Source organism: Neoarius graeffei, chromosome 28 (assembly GCF_027579695.1).
Source record: "Neoarius graeffei isolate fNeoGra1 chromosome 28, fNeoGra1.pri, whole genome shotgun sequence".
Classification (NCBI taxonomy): Eukaryota; Metazoa; Chordata; class Actinopteri; order Siluriformes; family Ariidae; genus Neoarius; species Neoarius graeffei.
Genome location: NC_083596.1, coordinates 28,920,418 through 28,942,361, shown reverse-complemented (window position 1 = coordinate 28,942,361; position 21,944 = coordinate 28,920,418). Strand labels below are relative to the sequence as shown.

Genomic DNA, 21,944 nt, shown 5'->3' with positions numbered 1-21,944 from the left:
GTGAATGTGTCTTTATAATAAAAAAATCACACGTTGGCTTGAAGATATGAAGTTTATCTTCTTGTGTTGAAAAACTTGCATTTTTCATATGAAATACATCCAGGATCTGAGTGACATATTTGCCAGTATTTCACTCCAATGACAGCACTCTCAATGGTTTCCTACTGACCTGACGCATGTTGTCAAAATGGCAAACTGGTTCAAAATTAAAATTCGTTTGATTAATTTGCATATTTTTCTTGTGGATGTGTCCATATAATATCAAGAACATCACACAGTGGCACAAACCTATGAAGGTTAATCTTCTCATGTTGAAAAATATATCACCCATTCACTTTGCTCATTCATGATATATACATTCACCACTCAAAGATAAACTTATATATGTTTCTTTTTTCCTCTCTCTCTCCCAAGAAATACCAGTTTACCTTCTGAAGAGGGAGAACAATAAAGGATCCACCTCCGCTGGCCTCCACAATAATGGCAAGAAATTTGGGATTGACCGCACAGAAGGTACTGTCCCAGGTGACCCTTGACACCCTGATGTCATCATAGCACTGATCATTTTTCACCGCCTGCCCAAAAACATGCCGGAACTTGCTTTGCCGAACCACACGCCTGATCATCTCTAATGGAAAACAGATCAGAGAAAGTAATTTAGCAGTCATTATTGTTGATTCTTGCTCATATTTGTTCACCCCTTACTTTCTTTAGGTAAAACTAAACACTCAATTAGACACAATGCAAATAGTTTCCTGTCAAAACTGTGACAGATTGGTGAAATCTGTTAGTTAGAAATCTGAAGTGTTCTATCAAAGAGTTCTCTCACTACATGAGGGGTGTCCAAAATTAGCTGCAGGTTTTTAATTCAGAACAAGAGACACCGGATTCCACCCACTTAATCAGTTGCTCTTGACCATCAGTTGCCAATTAGATGTGACTCCTGTTTAGATAAAAAAAAACAGTCATTCACAGATAATGTTGGACACTCCTGCTCCAAGTCAAATAGATCTCTGTGACATGTTACATGTGTATAATGACTAAATTAATTTTTAATCATAATTTTGATTCCCAAAAAGAACATAGCATCACAGCTTACTAATACACTCATATACAGTCAAGTATTTTCTACCGTTACAATTTTCATAATTTTGCCTCTGTACTTTACCCCAGTGGATTTGAAACAACGCAATTAAGATGTGATTGAAGTGGAGACTTTCAGCTTTAATTCAGGGGTTTAATAAAAAATATTGCATGAACAGTTTAGGAATTCCAGCCATTTTCCATATCATCTGTCCATTTTCACAGATTCAAAAGTATTTGGACAACTGACTAATACGCATCTTCATGGCCAGGTGTGGCCTGTTCCCTCATTATTTCATGACAAATTAAGGACAAAAAGGTAGCTGCTCATGGGAGCTCAATATTCAGTCCAAATAGGTATTGATACAAGCAAAGGTGGTCATTATTAGGCTGAAAAAGCATTCCCATCATTGAGAATGCAGAAACTAGGAGTGTCCAAATCAACAATCTGGTACAACCCAAAAGCCTCTTATGGCAAAGAAATGGCAGAGTCATTCACCCAACTTCAATTGAGCATGCTTTTCACTTACTGAAGACAAAACTGAAGGCAAAAAGACCCACAAACAAGCAGCAACTGAAGGCACCTCAATTAAAGGCATGGCAAAGCATCTCAAGGGATGACACTCAGCATTTGATGATATCCAAGGGTTCCAGGCTTCAGGCAGTGTTTGACTAAAGATTTTGCATCCAAGTATTAAAAATAAGTATTACTCTTATTATTGTTAGTTTGTCCAAATACATTTGGCTGTACCTCCTAAACAGTTAATGCAATATTGTGGTTAAACCCTTTGAATTAAAGCTGAAAGTCTACACTTTTATATAGAATAAAAAAAATCACAGCTTGATTGATTTGTACATCATCACAATGGATTTGAAACAGAGGGAAATTAAAATTATGAAGTGTGACTGTCAAAATACTTATGGACCCTACTGTATCTGTGCAATTTAGACCTTAACCACATCAAAAGACCACAAATAAAAAGTATTTAATCCATGACCCACCATGCTGCACTGTGAGTGGAACAATATAAAAATTCATGGAATGATAATCGCAAAAACACAATAATATTTAGTATGTCAGGGCATCTAGGTAAAACTTCATTTTCTGTTTTGGCCAGTTGCAGTGCAAGGACTTAAACATGATTACAAGTATCTTATTTTGTAGTTTATGAAACTAGTAGTTTATATTTATTGAATGCAAACATTTAAATCACAATAGGAATTACTCTTAGTCACAATAAAGATAAATGAATCAATAAAAATGAGTCATTCTATAATTTGGGGTACATTTCATGCCAGTTGATAGATTTATTCTAACTATTTTCTTCAAAAACACTTTCCATTAATTGGTAAAATATGTTATAATGCCACACAAACATTATGTGCATCCTATACTTCATTTAACTGAAAAATTGTCATGATGTTCCAAATTCGACTGTTTTTCCAGTTGAGGGGGTATTGTTTTCAAAATGATGAATAAAAATCATTCAAGTCAACAGTTTTTTTTTATTTAAAAAACCTAAAGAAAAATATTTTAAATTGATTCTCATGTAAATATCTTAATTTATTAATGTCAGCAAAAGTTCTATCAACTTTGTTACCAACAGAACTCCCCCCTGCAATTCAAAAATGGTTTGTCCCATCACCATGTGACCAGAAGCACATGATGTCATTTTCTTCTGTGGCAGACATGTTGAACAGACTGTGGAGAGTGTCCTCACATTTTATCTATATTAACACAATTGTCAATGAGTATATTAATTGACCCTCAACAATGTTATGTACATTGTGATGGTGTACAAATTTTTAATGATATTAATTAAATTACATGTTCACATCTGACCATAACCAGTACAAGAAAATGATGTGGTCAGCAAGGCAAGGCCTGCCATTGTCAACTATGTTATCCATCAATCAAGTTACCCAGTAGTCTATATTATTCATAATTACCATTATCAGTCTACATGTCACAACACACATTCATATGGGCACAATCTCCCTTTCTATTGCAACACATTTTTTTTTAAAAATCCAATTGTTTGAAAGAGATATCAGCAGCTGAAAAACAGGGGAGATAAAGGGCTCATCAGGATTCTGATACTGCAACAAGTGCAGCATATTTGGAGAAGCAGAGGGAGGCATGGCATTAACTCTTTGACCTTCATTCAGTATGGTTACATGCACATGCATATTCCCCCATTATTCAGAATTTGATACAGGTCATGTAAACAGCATATTCACTTTGGATATTCCAAATTTGCCCTGATGCCGAATTTAGTATTTACTAAATTCTGAAATTCACAGATTAGGCCACACCAATTCAATTCAATTCTTGGAATTGCCGCTTGAAGAAAATGCAAAATGAAAAAAAAAATCGAAATCAAACTCCCACCAACAGAAAAGGTCACGTGACGTGAGGTCACGTGACATCGAAAACCAATCAAATCGCCCCTTTCACTTTCGATAAAGACTTGTGGAAGAAACATGCCTGTGGAGGGGAGTCCTGCAAAGCCTGTGTCTGTGATTGTTAGGATATTCAATGAACAAAAGCGTAAAATCTTTGACAGGTGTGTTGAAATTCTGTTTACTGGTTTGCCTGTATTGTTTGGTCTATTTCCACCGCTAATTTTACCATCGGAGCATTTTTTTAATTTTATTTTTATTTCGCCCGCTCGCTTCATATTTTCCCTGAAAAAATCTGAGAACCAACTAATTAAATTGGTGTGGCCTTAGTATAACTATTGTCTTTTTGGAATAAGAGCAAAAAGCAAAATATTTTGTGCATTTAAATGTAGTGATTTTCAACTATGTTACACCTCATTTTTTCACATTTAATAAGTTAGAGTTTTGCATGGCATCTCTTAAAACTATCAGAAATGACTTGTGTGGTAGTTATATATACTGTAATAGCCACTCACTTTTTTCATATGAACTACATCCAGGACATTGAGAACTACAATCGTGAAATATTTTTCAATATCCTCACAAGTGAGGATATTGATGAATTATTTTGATAAATTTGCGTACTTTTTTGTGAATGTGTCAATATAATAAAAAGAAAAATCACATGATAGCTTGAAGACATGAAGTTTATCTTCTTATGTTGAAAAACTTGCATTTTTTATACAAAATACATTGGCGGTTCTGAATGACATTTTCCGATATTTCACTCCAATGACGTCACTTCTAATGTTTTCCCGCTGACTTCACGCGTTTTGTCAAAATGGCGAACCAGTTCAAAATTTAAATTATTTTGATTAACTTGTTTTTGTGGATGTGTCTATATAATATAAAGAACATTACATGGTGACGTGAAGATATGAAGTTTATCTTCTCATTTTGAAAAATATCTAACTCGCTCACTTCACTCACTCAAGAAATATACAGTCACCACTTGAAGATAAACTTCATATCTTCACAGGACCGAGTAATATCCTCATTTTACACACACACACACACACACACACACACACACACACACACACACACACACACACACACCTGTCCTTAATGACAGAACTGAACACATCATGTATACCTGAAAAAAACATCAATTCTTAAAATTATTTTTAAAACATCAGAATATATATATGGCAGAATAGACTCAAGAGCCCTTAAAATTGTATTTTTACTTGAAGTACAGAATTTAGTCAAATGACCAATGTCAGTAACGCGATAGAGAGCGCCACTTCCAGTCAGACTACAAACATGGCCTATCTGAACTATGAACTATAACACCCAAGAACCACAGTGCCCTCTATCGCCTGTCTATTAATTACACCTGTCACTCCTTTTCTGGTTAATCAGCCCACGCTATATAAACACCTCTCCTCCTCTCGATGCGAAGTATAGTTCAGTGTCTTACCAAGCCTTGTTATTATACCTGCCGTATCGTGTTCTCGGCCTTCGTTTTCGTTACTCTAGTCTAGCCCTAGCCTGGGAAATCCCATGCTGCTTTGCACAATCGTTCCGATCTGAAAAGACAGCATGGAAACTATGGTCTAAAGCAGGGGTGTCAAACCTGATCCATAAAGGGCCTTGTGGCTGCAGGTTTTCATTCCAGCCATGCAGCAGCACACCTGACTTGGCTCATTCAATCAACTGAACTGTCTTCACACAGTCAAATACTTGCAGCCACACCCACCCTTGATTAAAGGGTGGGTGTGTCAGTTGATTGAATAAGCCAAATCAGGGTGCTGCTGCATGGCTGGAATGAAAACCTGCAGCCACACGGCCCTTTATGGATCAGGTTTGACACCCCTGGTCTAAAGGCTCGCCTGAGTTAGGGAGCCAATCAGAGAGTGGGGAGGCGTGGAAAGACGGTGACGCATACTACTCGACAAACGGAAGCTTGTAGTTTATTTGGGACTGTTTACGGATCACATTTAACATGGCGGCGAGTGATATGAACCAAACTTTCGATCAAGCTTTAGACACTTCTGAATAGTTTAGAGCGAAAGTTTGTTTTAAAAAAAGAACAGCGTTTGGCGTTTCAGTCTTTCTTCACCTCTTCGTCTTCTTTGTCGCTCTAACTACGTCACCGGGTACAACTGCCATGATTGGCCATGGGCTACGTATACGCTAAATGATAGACATTCGCAACGTCCAATAAACGGCCGTTGACAATCGTAAACCACACCTCCCCTACGAGAAATTCAATAGGCGGATTCCAGACCATATTTCACTTGTGATATGGTCTGGTGTTAACCAGACTAGTCTAGCCCAGGGGTTCTCAAGCATTTGCGATCTGCCCCCCCACTGTAGCAAGTGTACTTTGAGGTGCCCCCCCAAAAAAAAAGATAGATAAGCTATTATTATTAGGCTGTTTTTTATTGTATTACTGTATTATGACAATGTTAGACAACAGTCCGAGACTGAAAATGTTAAATTTTGTCCTATATCCTTTTTAATTTTTTTTGGATCCAGACAAGGTTCCGGATCACCTCCAAAATTTAAGTTCTTCATTGGGCCAAGACACATATCTAGTAAAATTTTCATGAAAATCCATCCGTACATTTTTTTTTTTCTGCAAAGTTGCTAACAAACAAACTCTACCGGAGTACCGGTAGTGTTAACGAATGTCTCAGTGTGACACATGAGCCTGCTTTGTTTGGCAGAGTTCTCGAATTCTCAGCTCAATTTTAGTTAAACGCAGCCTCAGGTCATCCTCAATCTATGCATGATTGCGGTACTTAGTTTTGAGCGCGGTCAGTTTTGAAAAGCCTGCCTCACACAAATATGTTGATGCGAAAGGAAGGAGAATTTTTAAAGCAATGTCACAGAGCTGGGGGTACTCCTGCATCAGTGTTACCCAGAAGGATGTGAAAACTGCAATGGTACAAGCTCGACTCGATTGCACAGTGGTGTGTTTCCGATGTCTGTGATCTCTTATGTACTTGAGGTGTGTCTATAAAAGTTCCTTGCTGAGATTTCAAATAATAACTCCCCGTTTTCATTGGCTGGACTGAAGATGAAGATGTTTGTTATTTGTTGGTGCAGCTGTAAACCAGCTCCTTGCATTTGCCACTGAGCAGTCTGTGACCACACGCCCCACTCGCCGAGTGTGCGCGCCCCCCAGTTTGAGAACCACTGGTCTAGCCCTTATTACTCTGTCTGCCGATCGATTGATCCCTGCCTGTCCCTCAATTTCGTCTAGCGTTTTGGATTGTCTGCCAGTCTGCATTCTCCGCTCTCATACGGTACATGTCAAGTTATACGGTTTCCCCAGGGGCGTCAGAAGCATTTTTAATGTGGGGGGGACACACTGGCGGGGGGTCCTCCGCCAGAAAATTTTTAATTAATTTTCAACAATAAGTCCTTATTCAACTAGTCCATATATTCATCAGCCTGTTTTTAAACCCACCGCTATGCCTAAGATAATGAGATGAATGTGACACAATTTATCACCAACAATGACTTTATGGGTGCATTTTACTTTTTATTTTGTGTTTTCTATTTAGTTTTAGATGTAACACAACATGCCACTGGGCCAAGCAATAGTGACACTCAACTGTATGTTTAAAAATAAGAATATTCATAATCTCACACAATGAACAGGCATGACATGGCATCATGCAAACTTCATAACACAAAATCACACTGTGTCAAGCAACGGTGACATAAAAAATAACTTCACACAATGAACAGGTGCAATTTTGTTCACCACCAACAGTGACTTTAGTGGGTGCATTTTACTTTTTTCCGATTTAGCGATACTCATAACAAAAATGGCATGGCATCATGCAGTCTTCATAACACAAAATTACACTGGGTCAAGCAATGACATAAAAGATAACTTCACACAATGAACAAGTGCAGTTTTATCAACCTACATGCAATGGTGGTACTACAGTAGCATTTACAGATTAGTATAACAAATAGATTTATAGATATAACTCCTTCTTATATTGGTGCCACCACAATTTCTACCACTTCATAACTTTTATCCCCCTTTCCTTCACAATCCACCTGGAATAACATCCATCTCTCTCCATCGCTTTCCTCTCTACTATTCCTTCCCCATACACTGATTTCCCATCTTACTTTCCAGAAAACTGCCAAAGACCAGACAAAACAAGGAATCAATAAATATCATCAGAGCAGACTTGACCTCATTCTTGGCATTACAGTAAGGCAGGCCTACTGGGTTTGAATTAAATGATAGCTAACGTTAAGCTAGCTGATACATCTCCTAACATTGACTAGCCAGCTCACTGCACTAACATTTCCACTGGGACAAAAAAACCCTGTCCTGTGGAGAACTTTTGACTGACTTTCCGCTTCTTTGTAAAGAATGTCCTTATGTCCATTGTGTCTGGGGAGGAGCAAATACTGCAAACAATTCACCATCAACCAAGAATACCCCATTAGGCTAAGCTTATTTCACTGTTTAGTTGAATATTAATTTAACGTGTCCTAGGGTTAATTTTGAGGGCATATAACAAAAGAATAAGGTTTTAGCAAAAGCTAGACATTGTGAGGTTGCAATGGGGCTGACGTCACCTCCTCCACTTTCCAGCAGCTGCACCAACATTTCTCTGCTCGCGCTGAGATTCACTTCACTCGCGCGCAGTGAGCTGTTGTAGGGAACGCCCAGAAAACCCGGAGTGGATTTTCAGTGGTATGTGTATTCTCTTATCGATCAAGTGGAATGGATTCTTTCACGAAGCAATAGAAACGGCGCTGGGTGAACTAATATTTTATGTTAAATGTGGGGGGGGCCCAGAAAACCCGGAGTGGATTTTCAGTGGTATGTGTATTCTCTTATCGATCAAGTGGAATGGATTCTTTCACGAAGCAATAGAAACGGCGCTGGGTGAACTAATATTTTATGTTAAATGTGGGGGGGTCCAAACGAAGAATTATGAAATGTGAGGGGGACATGTCCCCTTCACATTCAATGGTGGCGACGCCCATGGGTTTCCCTATATTTCGTACGGGAAAATGCAATTTTTTGGCTAATACGGCGTACACTGATTTTTATACGGGAAAATTATGTTTTGTATCAGAAATTTTTTCCGTTACTCCAAAAAAATGTTCTTAGCATCCACCATTTATTTTTTCAAACACGCATGCCCAATGAAACGGAACTATTTTCAATTTATGTGGTTTTATAGTTGCACGTGCTTTTCGCGGTCATTTGTAGTTGAGCAGTCCTCGTGTGCACATCAAATTTGACAAGTTTTATCTTTTAAAAATGGCATCTGGAAATGCAAAGAGAAAACGTGCTGGAACTGGAAAACATCTGAAGGAATGGGAAACTCTGGATGGAGAGTACAAGGATGGATCCAGGCATCTTCGAATGGCCCCCAATATTCATTCTGTGTTCCGTGCAGAGAGCACATTATAGTGGCAGCTTCAGGTTTTTATGACCTGAAATTGCATTTCCAAACCAAGGCACATAAAGACTGCGTCATTAAATGCAGGACCTTCAAGTCTATGGAGCAGCATTTTGGCGCAAGTACGTCGGCTCAGACTGCCCAGACTTCTGTGACGGCTGCAGAAGTTATGTTCTGCCAATTTCTCGTGGAACACAACACCCCCCTGACTGTGGCAGACCATTTTTCGCAGCTAGCGAAAAAAATGTTTCCCGATTCAAAAACTGCACAGGTAAGCATTTGTGTTTTTTTTTTTTTTTTAAGTTTTTACTGTTTACATGTAGGAAAGCTACATATACCAATAGATGTATATTGGGGAAAGGTCTTCGATGTAAAAACTGCTCTGGGTGTTGCCAGGTTTCCAATGCTGAAACAACTTTTTACTGCTTTGCCGTGCCTCCCACATAGCAATGCAGATAGTGAGAGGGCTTTTTCATTGGTTAGGAAAATTCATACTGAGTACAGAAAAAATATGGCTGCAGACACATTAACTGCACATCTGCAAATTAAAATGAAGTGTGATGAGGAGTGCTACAACTGCTACCCAAGCAGTGATATTATAGCTAGTGCCAAATCTGCAACATCTTTGTACAACAAAGAGCACGCCAAAAAGGAATAAAATTTAAATTCTTGTTATAAATTACTGGGAAGATTTTCAATTTAACTTCATAATTTATTAATATTTTTACTTATCCTTGTTTACATAATATACTTGATGTGGTTCAGTCATCTTTAGTTGGATCTAACGCTGCTTGTGGTGTCAACACTTTTTTCTCTCAAATGGAACTTTTACTAGCCTTCATTTACTGTTTAACATGATTATATATCATTTATTACATGTAACCTACTATTTTAATTAACATACCTACTAGTTCTGCTGTTATATTTCAAGTAATTTTCTTTGGTGAAATGTAATATTGTAGGTGATGTCAACACTGTCAAATACAACTTTGTGTAATTTTTATGAACTATTTAATATTAATACATTTTATTTGCAAAATTTACATCAATAATTCTGGTATTACTGATACAATGTATATTAAATAATTAAGTTTATAGTTCAGTCAGTCATTCTCTTTAGTAGATAATTGTTTACTTGACTGTACATATAGTCCTTTTTAATTCAGTTGTTTTCTCTGGGATCTAAAATTTATTTTTATTCAGTACATGCTTATTTGATCCCTTTAACTTGATGCAGTGTGATAAATATGCCTATTACAATAGGAGTGTATAATGTGGAATAAAACAATCAGTGCTTTGGATTATATATTGGAATTGTTTCTTGTGTATAAGGGCTCATGGGTGTATGGAAGGGAAAAGTACAGATTTTGTCAGGGCATGGGTAACTAAAGGTTGACATGTATGCGCTCTCCCCTGCACATACATCTGTAACTGCCTGTAACCTGACAACCGATATCCAGTTTGTCGGTAACGAACTGAATAATGAAAATATCCTTTCAGTAAATATAAATAAAACAAACAATTAAATTAAAAAACTGAAAATGTTTCAGTTTTGCAACTAACAACTATGGTACACTGAAGGAATATACTACTGACCAATCTATTGAGAAAGAACTCTTTTTTTTTTTTTTTACTTTTATTGATGCGAAATGCCTGTGATGACCTGGCGACTTGTCCAGGGTGTACCCCGCCTTTCGCCCGTAGTCAGCTGGGATAGGCTCCAGCTTGCCTGCGACCCTGTAGAACAGGATAAAGCGGCTAGAGATAATGAGATGAGATGAGATGAGATGAGATGAGATGAGATGAGATGATGCCATATGTACCCCAAATTATAGAATGACTCATTCTCTCTCTCTCTCTCTCTCTCTCTCTCTCTCTCTCTCTCTCTCTCTATCTCACACACACACACTCATCTACCTCCACTCTATGAAACAAAAATGAATGAATAAATAAATAAAGCCTTGTTTTACCTTGTGATTTTAATCAAATAAATAAAAACTATATGTAACATTTGCCAAGTAGCTATATTGCAGTTGAATGTGATGAATTAACAGAGGAAAATTTCTGATCATGATTTTTAAAAAGGACCATAGTCAAGCATGTTTAGTTCCAAACAGCATCAATCATGAAAAATCACTAAAAACTTTACATGATTCGACCTTATATTTTATAGATGTCTTCATGGCATTAAAGCTATGAAATTTTAAAAAAAAAATCCAATTTTCTGCTGTTTGAACAAAAACCTACAAATTCGTTATGCTTGGCACAATCAAAGTATGATGGTGTTCTTGATGATTTAAACTTAGCCCAGTTAGCTTAATGATACAACAGTTGCATGTTTAAAAATGTGTCGCTAAATGCCATCGAACTGCAATTACAAAGTGATGGGCTAAATAATGCTAATTATGATGTCGTAGTAAGATTGTGTAACTTAAAGATGTATTTGCAAATGTGTCTCAAAGTTTTATATATAAACTTTGAATTATTTAGTTAAACGATGCATCTTTTTTGCCGACACGCTGAAACCTGTTCAGTGTTATCTTTGTGCTGAAAGTACCGTAATCTTACACTGCAGCATCTCCCCCGTCCATTTTATCAAATTCTAAGGCTGTAGTTAACCTGCGGATCAGCCTTTGCCTCCGTATTCTGATGACCCTCTGCGTTAATAATGCGTATCGCGCGATTTTAAAAAAATCTGCATAATTCCTGTCTAAAAAATAAATCCAATGAATGTACTGTTGAATCCAAAAAATCCAGTGAATGCACTGGGCTACTGTTGTGACCGCGCGTCCTGGGTGAACTCATATCTTTCTGCTATGAACAAACAAATGGATACGAGTTCAGAATTATAAACGATATGAATCAACTTGACAATACTTGTGTTTTTTTTGTCCAATGGCTAGTTGTTAAATGTTGATTTAATTTTGGAATGCTAGCTTAGCTAATGATGCTTCGCTACAACCAGGATGAGATGATGGAGGAAAACAATCATTAATGCGGCAACATACAAAGTTTTAAATAACAGTGTGCAATGAAAACGTGAAATTATTGTTGCTTTCCCTTGAGCACAAAATGCTCTTAATGCTTTGAATGGTAAAGACCGGTTGGCATAACTGGAGCCTGTATTGCCAAACAAAGACCCTAGTAATAATCTCTTACCTTTTATAGAAATGGTATACTTGTTCCGTAGCAGGTAATCAAAACATGGATGTTTATCACCCCCAGCACCAAATATTTCACTGTATTGATGTTAGGTACAAAAGCATTCCCCTTTCTCCTTTATCTGAATAAAATAGAGCAACGCCCTCCTTGCTTCTTTACCCTTCCTCGCCTCCACAATGACAATTACTTCACCTCAGTTCTCATTCTTTTCACACCTTTCACTGGCAGGACCATAATATTCTCAGATCTTCGGAACAGGAAATGTTAGGCCACTTAAAAGCTATAGCTGATGAATCTGGTGAACCATAATCAAGTAGCAGGCCCATTGCTGGCAGATATACTCTGAGCAGATGAAAAAAAAAAGTTTCATTCGTACATTCTTCTGTTTGTCCTTCTGGGGGACTCTTTAAGGCTGTACAGTGCCCTACAGAACGACGAAAATTATCAAAAGTAATTAATCAATTAATCAATCAGTCAATTAATTAATTAATTTTCAGTAATCTTTATCCTGGTCAGAGCACAAGGTGGGAGAATTCACCCCAGATGAGGTGCCAGTCTATTGCAAACGCGCGCGCGCACACACACACTTTGTGGCTTGTGAACATTGGCATTGAAACACTTGTGTTGAACTTAACTTTGGGTGCTGAAAATATTTTAACTGAACTACAAGACAGTCGTTACCGTAATCTAAGCTGTCATTAAAGAGCAAATGTAACACACTCAATCTCCGGTTTCCCCCACAGTCCAAAGACATGCAGGTTAGGTTAACTGGTGACTCTAAATTGACTGTAGGTGTGAATGTGAGTATGAATGGTTGTCTGTGTCTATGTGTCAGCCCTGTGATGACCTGGCGACTTGTCCAGGGTGTACCCCGCCTTTCGCCCGTAGTCAGCTGGGATAGGCTCCAGCTTGCCTGCGACCCTGTAGAACAGGATAAAGCGGCATGAGATGAGATTTGTAATCTTATTATTTACGTTAACTGTGACGGGTTATTTTTAATCTGATGTACTTTTCAATGACAATCTATTCTTTGCTTCTTCATGTCAGTCTTTTTCTATGGAGTCACAGGAGTGCCATAAAAAGGAATAAATCTGCAAAAGATTAAAAGAAATGTTGAAAAAGAATAAGAAAAAAAACTTTAAAAAATAAGAAGAAAATAAATGCTAAATGCCTGTAATGTACTGAAAATAAATGCAGAAATAAAAATAAAATAAGACAAAAAATAAAAGAATAAGAAAATAAATGCTTTTCGTTATTGTTTTTCCTATTGATTTTTTCCTTATTCCTTTCTCTTTTTCACTGTTGTATTTTTTTTTCTTTTCCCTATTGTTTTTTTCATTTGCTTGAGTAGCCAAGCTGTCAATCAACTGGCTTTGGGCAGGCCTTCCTGACCAGGCTGAGTAATCAATTCCTGCACACATGCATCCTGCTTTGCACAGTGTGAAAATGGTAGTGGTTTGAATCAGGGAGGGAAGGAGAGGTTTTACTACCTAGATGCTATCATTGAATGCTAAAGACTTGTATGACACCCCAGGATGATGCTGAAGCATACCTGGAAATGTCTGAGGGTACCATCTGAGGGTCTGGATAGCCAAGTGGAGAGTAGGAGCTGCACAATGAAGCCATTCTAATAGATGATGTCCAGTTGTATTACACAGCCATGCAGACAGTCATGCTTGAGTGGGTCAGACTGTGGTCAAGGTGTTAGAGGAAGGGGATCACTCCTGTAAATGCTGGCTGCGACTGGACCCTACCCACCCCAAAAAAGCATGGCTGGAACAGTTCATCACCCAGTTGGTGATTGACACATCTGAGTCAAAATTAACCTTTTTCATTGACCAATACTGTCCAGAATAAATCGCTGCCACCTGCAATTATCAAGAATGCAGTCAGCCAACTTCCTGGGTATGCTGTCCTAGTCCCGGTGCTGGTTCGGGTGCCAGGCATAGAAGTACTGGCATCCCTGGGCCACACAGGCCAATGCAATCCCCAGAAAGTTAGGACAGTCCTCGGGGAGGTCTGTTATGGCTGCAGAGAACCAGGGCACCACGACGCATGCCCAGAGATGGACATGGGTCAGGTGCTCCAGATTTCCATGGTGCCACAGCCCTCCCCCAATCCAGAGCAGACCTTCCAAGTGCCAGGTAGTACTCAAAGGGGTATACATCAGGCCTTGATGGGTTTGGGCAGTGTGTAGATCCTGATCCACCAAAGTCTGATTCATGGCAAGGCACTGGACATATGCTGGAAGGTGAACATGAGGTGTATACATGGGACATGCACACATCCTATGGTGCCTCTCACAATTAAATACAAAGGATAAAAAAAAAACTTATATGCATATCTCATCACTTGGCAGCCATGTTGGTAATGCACACAGGGAGTTGTTATTTCTGGCTAACAAGCTGAGGCGATCAGGCCTCTATCTAAGTGAATGGTGAAAAAGCCATAACTGTCACTCGCCACCAGGACATAAAACCTGCATGTGTAGAATCGTCAGTCAAATCTGATTACAAAATATAAATAAATAAAAATAAATAAAAATTTAAAAATGCTGAAAAAGTTTTGTGACTTTGCCACAAAATAAGGTTTTAAAAAGCCCCCCCCCCCCCCCCCCCCAGGTTATACTACTATTACTGTGCATGTATAAACTTGCTACAAGGTTGCTATACTTCTAATATATATTGCACTTGTGTTAGTGCAATAACAAGATTGGCTTTATATGTTTCCCAGTTCAACAGACGATTCGCTTTTTCAGGAAAGGGGTGGGATATGTGCATACAAACACAATCTTTGGCTCCCTTATAATGTGTGGCATGACATCAGGGTGGTGGTTATTCCCCATCTTTCCCACCCAGTAATGTTGGGAATGGACTGGTCAGGGTTTGGGCAATTGCAAGGGATTTAGGAGTGAGTAGGTCTGCATGTCATGTGACTGACCAGATAGGGGTGAGTGACAAGATGGTAGGACCTCCAGCTGGCAAGGCCCAAGCCTAAATACATGAACAAAGGGTATGGCCTTAGGAAATGCTAAACTTTCGACACGTTGTTATTGTTAAAGAGCACCTACACCAAATGGGTTGAGACACTGAAATAGGCAAGTCAGTTATACAGTTGTTAATACTGAAAGGCTGCAGGGAAATGCTTTTCCATGCAAATTACAACCCTGATTACAAAAAAGTCAGGACGCTGTGTAAAATATAATGTTTGCAAATCCTGAACATAATACAAAGACAAGGTATTTAATGTTCAAACTGATAAATATGTGTATATTTACAACAAAACCTTCATTCTAAATTTGATGCCTTCAAAACATTCCAAAAAAATTGGAAAAGGGGCATGTTTACCACTGTGTTAAAGCACATTTTATTTTAACAACACTCAGTAAGTGTTTGGGAACTGAGAAAAGTAATTGTTGAAGTTATAAACATAAAATTCTTTCCTGTTCATTTTTTTGTGAACTTTTTATTGAATTTTTTTTTTAGAAAAAGGATGAACAAACAAACAGCAATGCCTTGGGAGTGTGTGTGTGGGGGGGGGACAGAAAGGGGGCACATACAACTTGCATATAGATATCATTTTCACACATTGTACACAGCTTAAAGTGAATACACACTTACTTCATCAAATCTTTCACAAACCCTATAGCAGCTGGCCAGGTATTTATTGCTCTAAATGTTGCCTTGTGAAATTTGTCTGTGGCACGCTCCAACATTAAAATATCTCAGAAGTAGGAATGCCAAATGGAAGACAGGTGAATATTTGGGTCAAACCAACTTTTTAAAATGGTCTATTAATGCCCCCATTACTATCTTTTTCTGCTGTAAACTTAATGGTATATCAGCATTATCTACAAGTAAAAGTAAACCTGGGCATAAGGGGATATTCATCAGTAATAGTGCTGAAAATCCAAGTTCGGAGCAGCCTCCAAATATGGCTGGCGCGGACTACATTTCCCAAGTTCCACAGTGCCCTTCATCTTCCGAATACTAGGAAGTGCACCTGTTTCCCATTATCCCAGTTATCACCCCTCTATATAAGCTCAGCAAAACCTCACTCCAGTTGTGAAGTATTGTTCTGTATCCTCGTGCCTGATCGTACCAAGCCTTGTTTATTGTTTCTGACTCCCAGTAACTTTGACCCTGCTTTCCGTTGTTCATTTGACTTTGTATTCTGACCTCTGTAATATTGTTTGCACATTGACCAACCCTTGCCCAACCCTATATCTTTAGTTTGCCAATTTGGATTTGGTTTCCAGTTTGCAATGCACCCGCTCCCCTCTGCTCCTGCATCCATAAGTGTCTGCACCCTGACAGGATACTTCGCCATTATGGATTCAGCAGAGGAGGTGAAGCAGACTGCTCTCAGTGCTCAGGGATGATTGTTAGGAGAACACCAACAGATGTTAAGTGAATTAAACACCAGAATGTCACAACTAACAGCTGTTTTCTCACAGGCCATCCTGACACGCTCCTCGTCCTCTGCTAGTGCAGCCACAATGGTGCCTTGACCACAGAAGTACTCCAGGGAGGTTTCTGAGTGCCAGGGTTTTCTTCTTCAGTGTTTATTATACTGCATGACCCTTATGAGATGTGAGATAGGGGCTTCTCCACCCCCCCCAACTCACGTCAGGACTGGCCCTCACCAATAACAAAATGAAGAAAGACAAAACTAGGCAACTGAAAATATATAGTGAATATGGGTGCGGATTTATTTACAGTGCAGAAGTGAGTATACAACATAGGAAACCAAAAACTGAATAAACGCAAAAGAAAACCGGCCTCAATCAGGCAAATAAAATCACAAACTACAACACAATATTTTCTAAATACACACTTCTTAGCACTTACTTATCGCAACACAGCCTCACAGCAAGCGTGTGCTCACCTACCCCTCTCTTCCCAGAATGAAAAAGACCGGCCCTTTTTAAAGGGTTCACAGACTCCACATCACTGCTGATTGGTCCCGTAATCAAACAATAAGAAAAATTATGTCACAAAAAGTATTAAAACACACATTTAAAGTCCAATACAAAATACCACCATACTCCCCAACCCACATTAAAAATAAAAGAAATGACACAGAACACTTTGACAGACTTACATGTTGGAAATAAAGCTGCACAATACAATTTCCCCAAAACCCTACACTTCCATGTGGAAAAGTTCTCTCCACTGCCCCAGATCAGTGTATAAGAACTTAGGTTCCGAGAGGCTCTGGTTTCCCCCCGGACCCGATGGCTGACGCACAGAAAGTGAGATGAGTGAAATGTTTGCTTGTCGCGTGAAGTTGGAGTGCATATGGATTATGGAGCTGAGACAACGGGTACCACGCTGCTCACTAAGATGGTAAGTAAACGAATGTTCCAACAGAATATACATGATATTGTGTGTGGGTGTCATTTCGCGCTGGCCACGATAAAAAGTAACTTACCCCGAATGCTAAATGAGTGCTTGCAAAAGCTAACCGGTGTCTCGGCTACATGCGCATGCGTATGTGTATGTGCATTTGTTAGTGCATGAAAGAGAGTGTCTGAGTGGCGGGCGGTATCTGTGAGTGTAGGCGAACACATGTATAAGATGTAGTGGCGTTCTGTGAAAAATGTAATGACCACCGCTCACCATTTTTCACATAGGAGCTACAGAGGAGCAGAAAATCACATAGTTCATCAATCTCACTGGCAAGGCTAGCACGGTTTATGAGCTTGGTGGTGAGCACACTTCTTCCTATGATTGTTTTATTGAACTTTTTAAGAGAATATTTGATCATCAACCTGAGGGTGTTGAAGTAGGTGAGAAACTACTCACAATCCTACAGGGGGATAGGAGAGTGGCAAAGTACACCCTGGAGTTCTGCATGCTAGTGGCTAGAAGTGGGTGGAACAAACCCATTCTGAAGGTGACCTTCTGACAGGGATTATGTCCAGAAGTACTCACAGAGCTGGCATGTTGCAATGAGCAGCTCATTCTCAACTCCCTTATTGACCTGGCTATCCAACTGGATCATCTGCTTAGCAACAGACTCTCATTACAGCACTCTCCAGTCAGTCCACAATCCCCACAGTCCCCAACTCCTATGAAGATTGCCCATACTCGTTTGCGATGCTCTGAAAGGGACAGATGGCATCATGAGGGTTTGTGCTTCTACTGTGCCAAACAAGGCTATCTTCTAGCTAAGTGCCCAGTCCATCCACCTAATCCCAGAAGGGAGGGTCTCCCCAGGAGAGAATCAAGTCCCTCCAACCCAGTGAGTCCTGAACCCACTTCAAAACTACACTCACTGAGGATTCAAGTACTGCTAAAGCTCCCAAACATGATCCATGTTCTCTCTGCCCTCATAGACTCACAGGCAGAAAGCAATTTCATCAATCTCAAGGTTGTCTAGAGGTACAACCTGCCTATGGAGGAACTCCAATGACCTGTTTAACTCAAAGCCATTGACAGGGGTCTCATTGGTGAAGGGCTTGTCATGACCCACACTACACCACTTGAAATCCAGGTTGGAAGCCTTCACATAGAACACCTCAACTTGTTAGTCACCCACACATCACAGCATGCCATAGTTTTAGGTTTTCCTTATCCACTTCCCCAGTACCCTCTGCTCTAGAGCGATTAAGGACAGCTTGAGTGTTCACCAAATTAGACCTGAGAAGTGCACATAATTTGGTAAGAATTTGTGAGGGAATGGAAGACCACTTTTAGCGATACATCAGGGCACTTTGAATACTGTGTAATGCTATATGGACTTTCTTGCGCTCCCAGCATCTTCCAGTGCCTTATTAATGACGTCCTCAGAGACATGCTAGGATGGTATGTGAAAGCATAAATAGATAGTATCCTGATTTACTCCCCAGATGAAACTACCCACCACGAGCATGTCTGATCAGTGCTCCTGTAGCCGGAACACTCTGCTGCCCCGGCTACCCCTGCGTTGTGTTCCGGTGCACGATGAAGAAGTGACGCTGATGCCATTCCTTATCAAGGCCACTTTATTCTTTTAAAATGAAAAAGAGCACAAGTGTTGGGAGAAAGCACTTCATTATGTCCAGCAAGCCTCTCCCAGCCGAGTAGAATACAGACTGGCAACAAAATACAATATCAAACTATTTTAGAAAAAAAATAAAACTGTTATATGAAAATAATGCTCTGTGGATCATACTATGCTAAAACTCAAATCTCAGGTCAGAAATCCTGTACTAATAAAGTACACACTACTAGTACATTAAGTACATATCCTACATACTAAAGTACACAAACTACTACATAAACAAAACGCATGGTCTTTCATAAAAATACTATTTCAACAAGTCAACATACTAAACAACTCATGGTATTGGGAGTACATACCTTTTAAAATGAAAAAGAGCACAAGTGTTGGGAGAAAGCACTTCATTATGTCCAGCAAGCCTAACATGAGGAAAACATAAACTGAAATACACAGGCTCCGACATGAGGACAAAAGGCTAGTGCTTACACAAAACGAGGTGATTAGCTTGTTAGCTACCTTGTGCTCTCAAAATTCACTTCTCAAACAAAACAAGACACAAATACCAACAGTTTTCACATACACTAATTGTAATATTCATGTGAGAGACGGAAAATGCAACTCGAGTGCCATTACTTCACATGGATTACTTTTTTTTTTACATCGGAGCTGCGTGAAATACATACCTCTCCCAGCCAAGTAGAATACAGACTGGAGAGAGAGAACACAAATAATGCAAGACGCATCCTTCACATGCCACAGAGGGCGCTATAACACAAAAATACAACAAAGCTCCCAATAGCATTCCCAATACCAATGAATTTAAAACTACATACAAGAGAAAGATTTTGGTGAAACAAACACCACCAGAAAAGAAAAAGTCACACATGACTAAAAAAAATAATAAAATAAAATAAAAAAGTCAGGTTTTTCTCTTCACTGCTACATTCACCCCTCTTTGATTTCACCAAAATCTTGAATACTAAGAAGGTGAACTAGTAAAATAACCCAACGCTTAAGAGTACCATGTTCATATTCACTCTGCCCAAGGTAACCACGGGACTGTATTCCCCATTCACAGCATATTTAGCTACTTAATATAAGTTCGAAGTAAACAATAGTTGATCAGGCTATTATTTCTTCTAGTTAGTAAGGTGCCTTTTTACACCATACCCAAACCTTGGCATGTAAACTTATCAACATGCATAAAAACATACTACAACATTCCTGTTGCTACTCTACTTCTTACTGTTTAAAATAATGAAAGTAAAGACAGTGACCTGTTAGATCCCATAAGATCTTTTGTAAAGGGTTTTTGAGCCATAGTCTCAATCAGACGGTTAACTGCTCTAACAACTCTGCCTGTGCGGGTACATCTCTCAGGCCCTAAGTGTAGTGTTGTGTGTGTCTGGCTATCAGTTACTGGGGTGGGTGGAATAATGTTGGGGGACCCTGTGTTATCTAAGTCAGTAGTGTCAACAGGGTGAGGGTCAATGTCAGTTGGGCGTGAACTGGGAGACACACAGGGACTGGGCACATCTCTTGAAGATAGGGGAGTCATCAGCTGATCAGAGGTACCAGGCAGGGGGTGTGGCATCTCAGCCTCCATCTCTGAGCCAACAGCATCTTCTCCAGACAGAGAGTCGGCATCGGTCGTCTCATTTATTCATGAACAGGTACGGTCCTCAGAAGCATCCACTGCCAGGCCGCTCACAGCATCAATGGACAAAGAGTCGCACTCACTGACCGCATCCAAGGCACTTGCCTCTAAGTCTTCACTGGCCGGTTGGGCGATAGGCAAGAAGCTGACATCCAGCATCAAATTACAGTGGACAACTTTAGTTCTCCCGCTTTCATCCCTGACTTTGTACACATGAGTCTGAGGGTTGCGATCTGTGACAGTATAGATGGTGGGTTCCCATTTATCTGCTAATTTCCACTTCCCTCGTTCTGCCTTATTTGCCAGCAGGACTCTGTCACCGACATTCAGGTGAGTGCCACAGGCTCTTTTGTTGTACCCATTGGCTTGACGCTGTTGCTGTTTCCTTGCATGCTGTTGAGCAATGGTAGCAGCTACATTGAGGCTCGCCATCAGCTTGCCTGCATAGGTGTTGTAGTTAGAGACGACTGGGTCCTTCAGGACTTGGTTGAAGACCATATCCACGGGGAGTCTTGGAACTCGACCGTACATCAAATAGAACGGGGCATATCCAGTCGTTTCATGAATGGTAGCATTGTAAGCAAAGGTCAAAGTCTGTATCTGCTGAGCCCAGTGTTGTTTAGATGCCAGAGGGAGAGCGCGCAACATACTGCCGAGTGTTCTATTAAACCTTTCGGTTTGCCCATTTCTCATGGGATGATATGCAGTCGTGTGTGACTTTGCAACCCCTGCGAGGCTGAGGAGCTCAGAGATGAGTTTGCTTTCAAAATTGGCTCCTTGATTGGAATGTATTCTTTCTGGAAAACCATATATACAGAACACATTATCCCATAGTTTCTTCGCAACTTGCTTTGCAGTTTGGTTGACACAGGGGAATGCATGAGCCAACTTCGTGAAGTGGTCGGTTATGACCAAAACATCCACTGATCTCTGCTTACTGTCCTCAGCACTCCAAAAGTCAATGCACACCAACTCCAAGGGTGCGGACGTGCGGATGCTCTCTAATGGAGCTCGGGCAGCTGGTTCAGGCATCTTTGCAAGGATACATCTTTGGCAGCACTTTACATGGTCCTTGATGTCTCTTTCCATCCGCGGCCAGAAAAAACACTGTTTGGCAAGGTGCATAGTTCTGGCTTGACCCTGGTGCCCAGCGTGATCATGGACACCTGAGAGAGCCTTTGCTCTCAGGCTGGTGGGCAGAACAAACTGGAACCTCT

At 39.8% G+C, this 21,944-nt stretch overlaps 1 protein-coding gene across 2 annotated transcripts in view; it reads right to left on the bottom strand.

Annotated features, from left to right (window-relative positions):
- Nucleotides 1-21,944, bottom strand: part of coro1cb (coronin, actin binding protein, 1Cb) — a 339,064-nt gene that overhangs the window by 276,008 nt on the left and 41,112 nt on the right. For both annotated transcript variants that reach the window (XM_060912765.1, XM_060912764.1), the window contains exon 5: nt 429-628. In XM_060912765.1, coding sequence (XP_060768748.1) covers nt 429-628 — 200 coding nt within the window. The remainder of the gene's footprint in view (nt 1-428; nt 629-21,944) is intronic.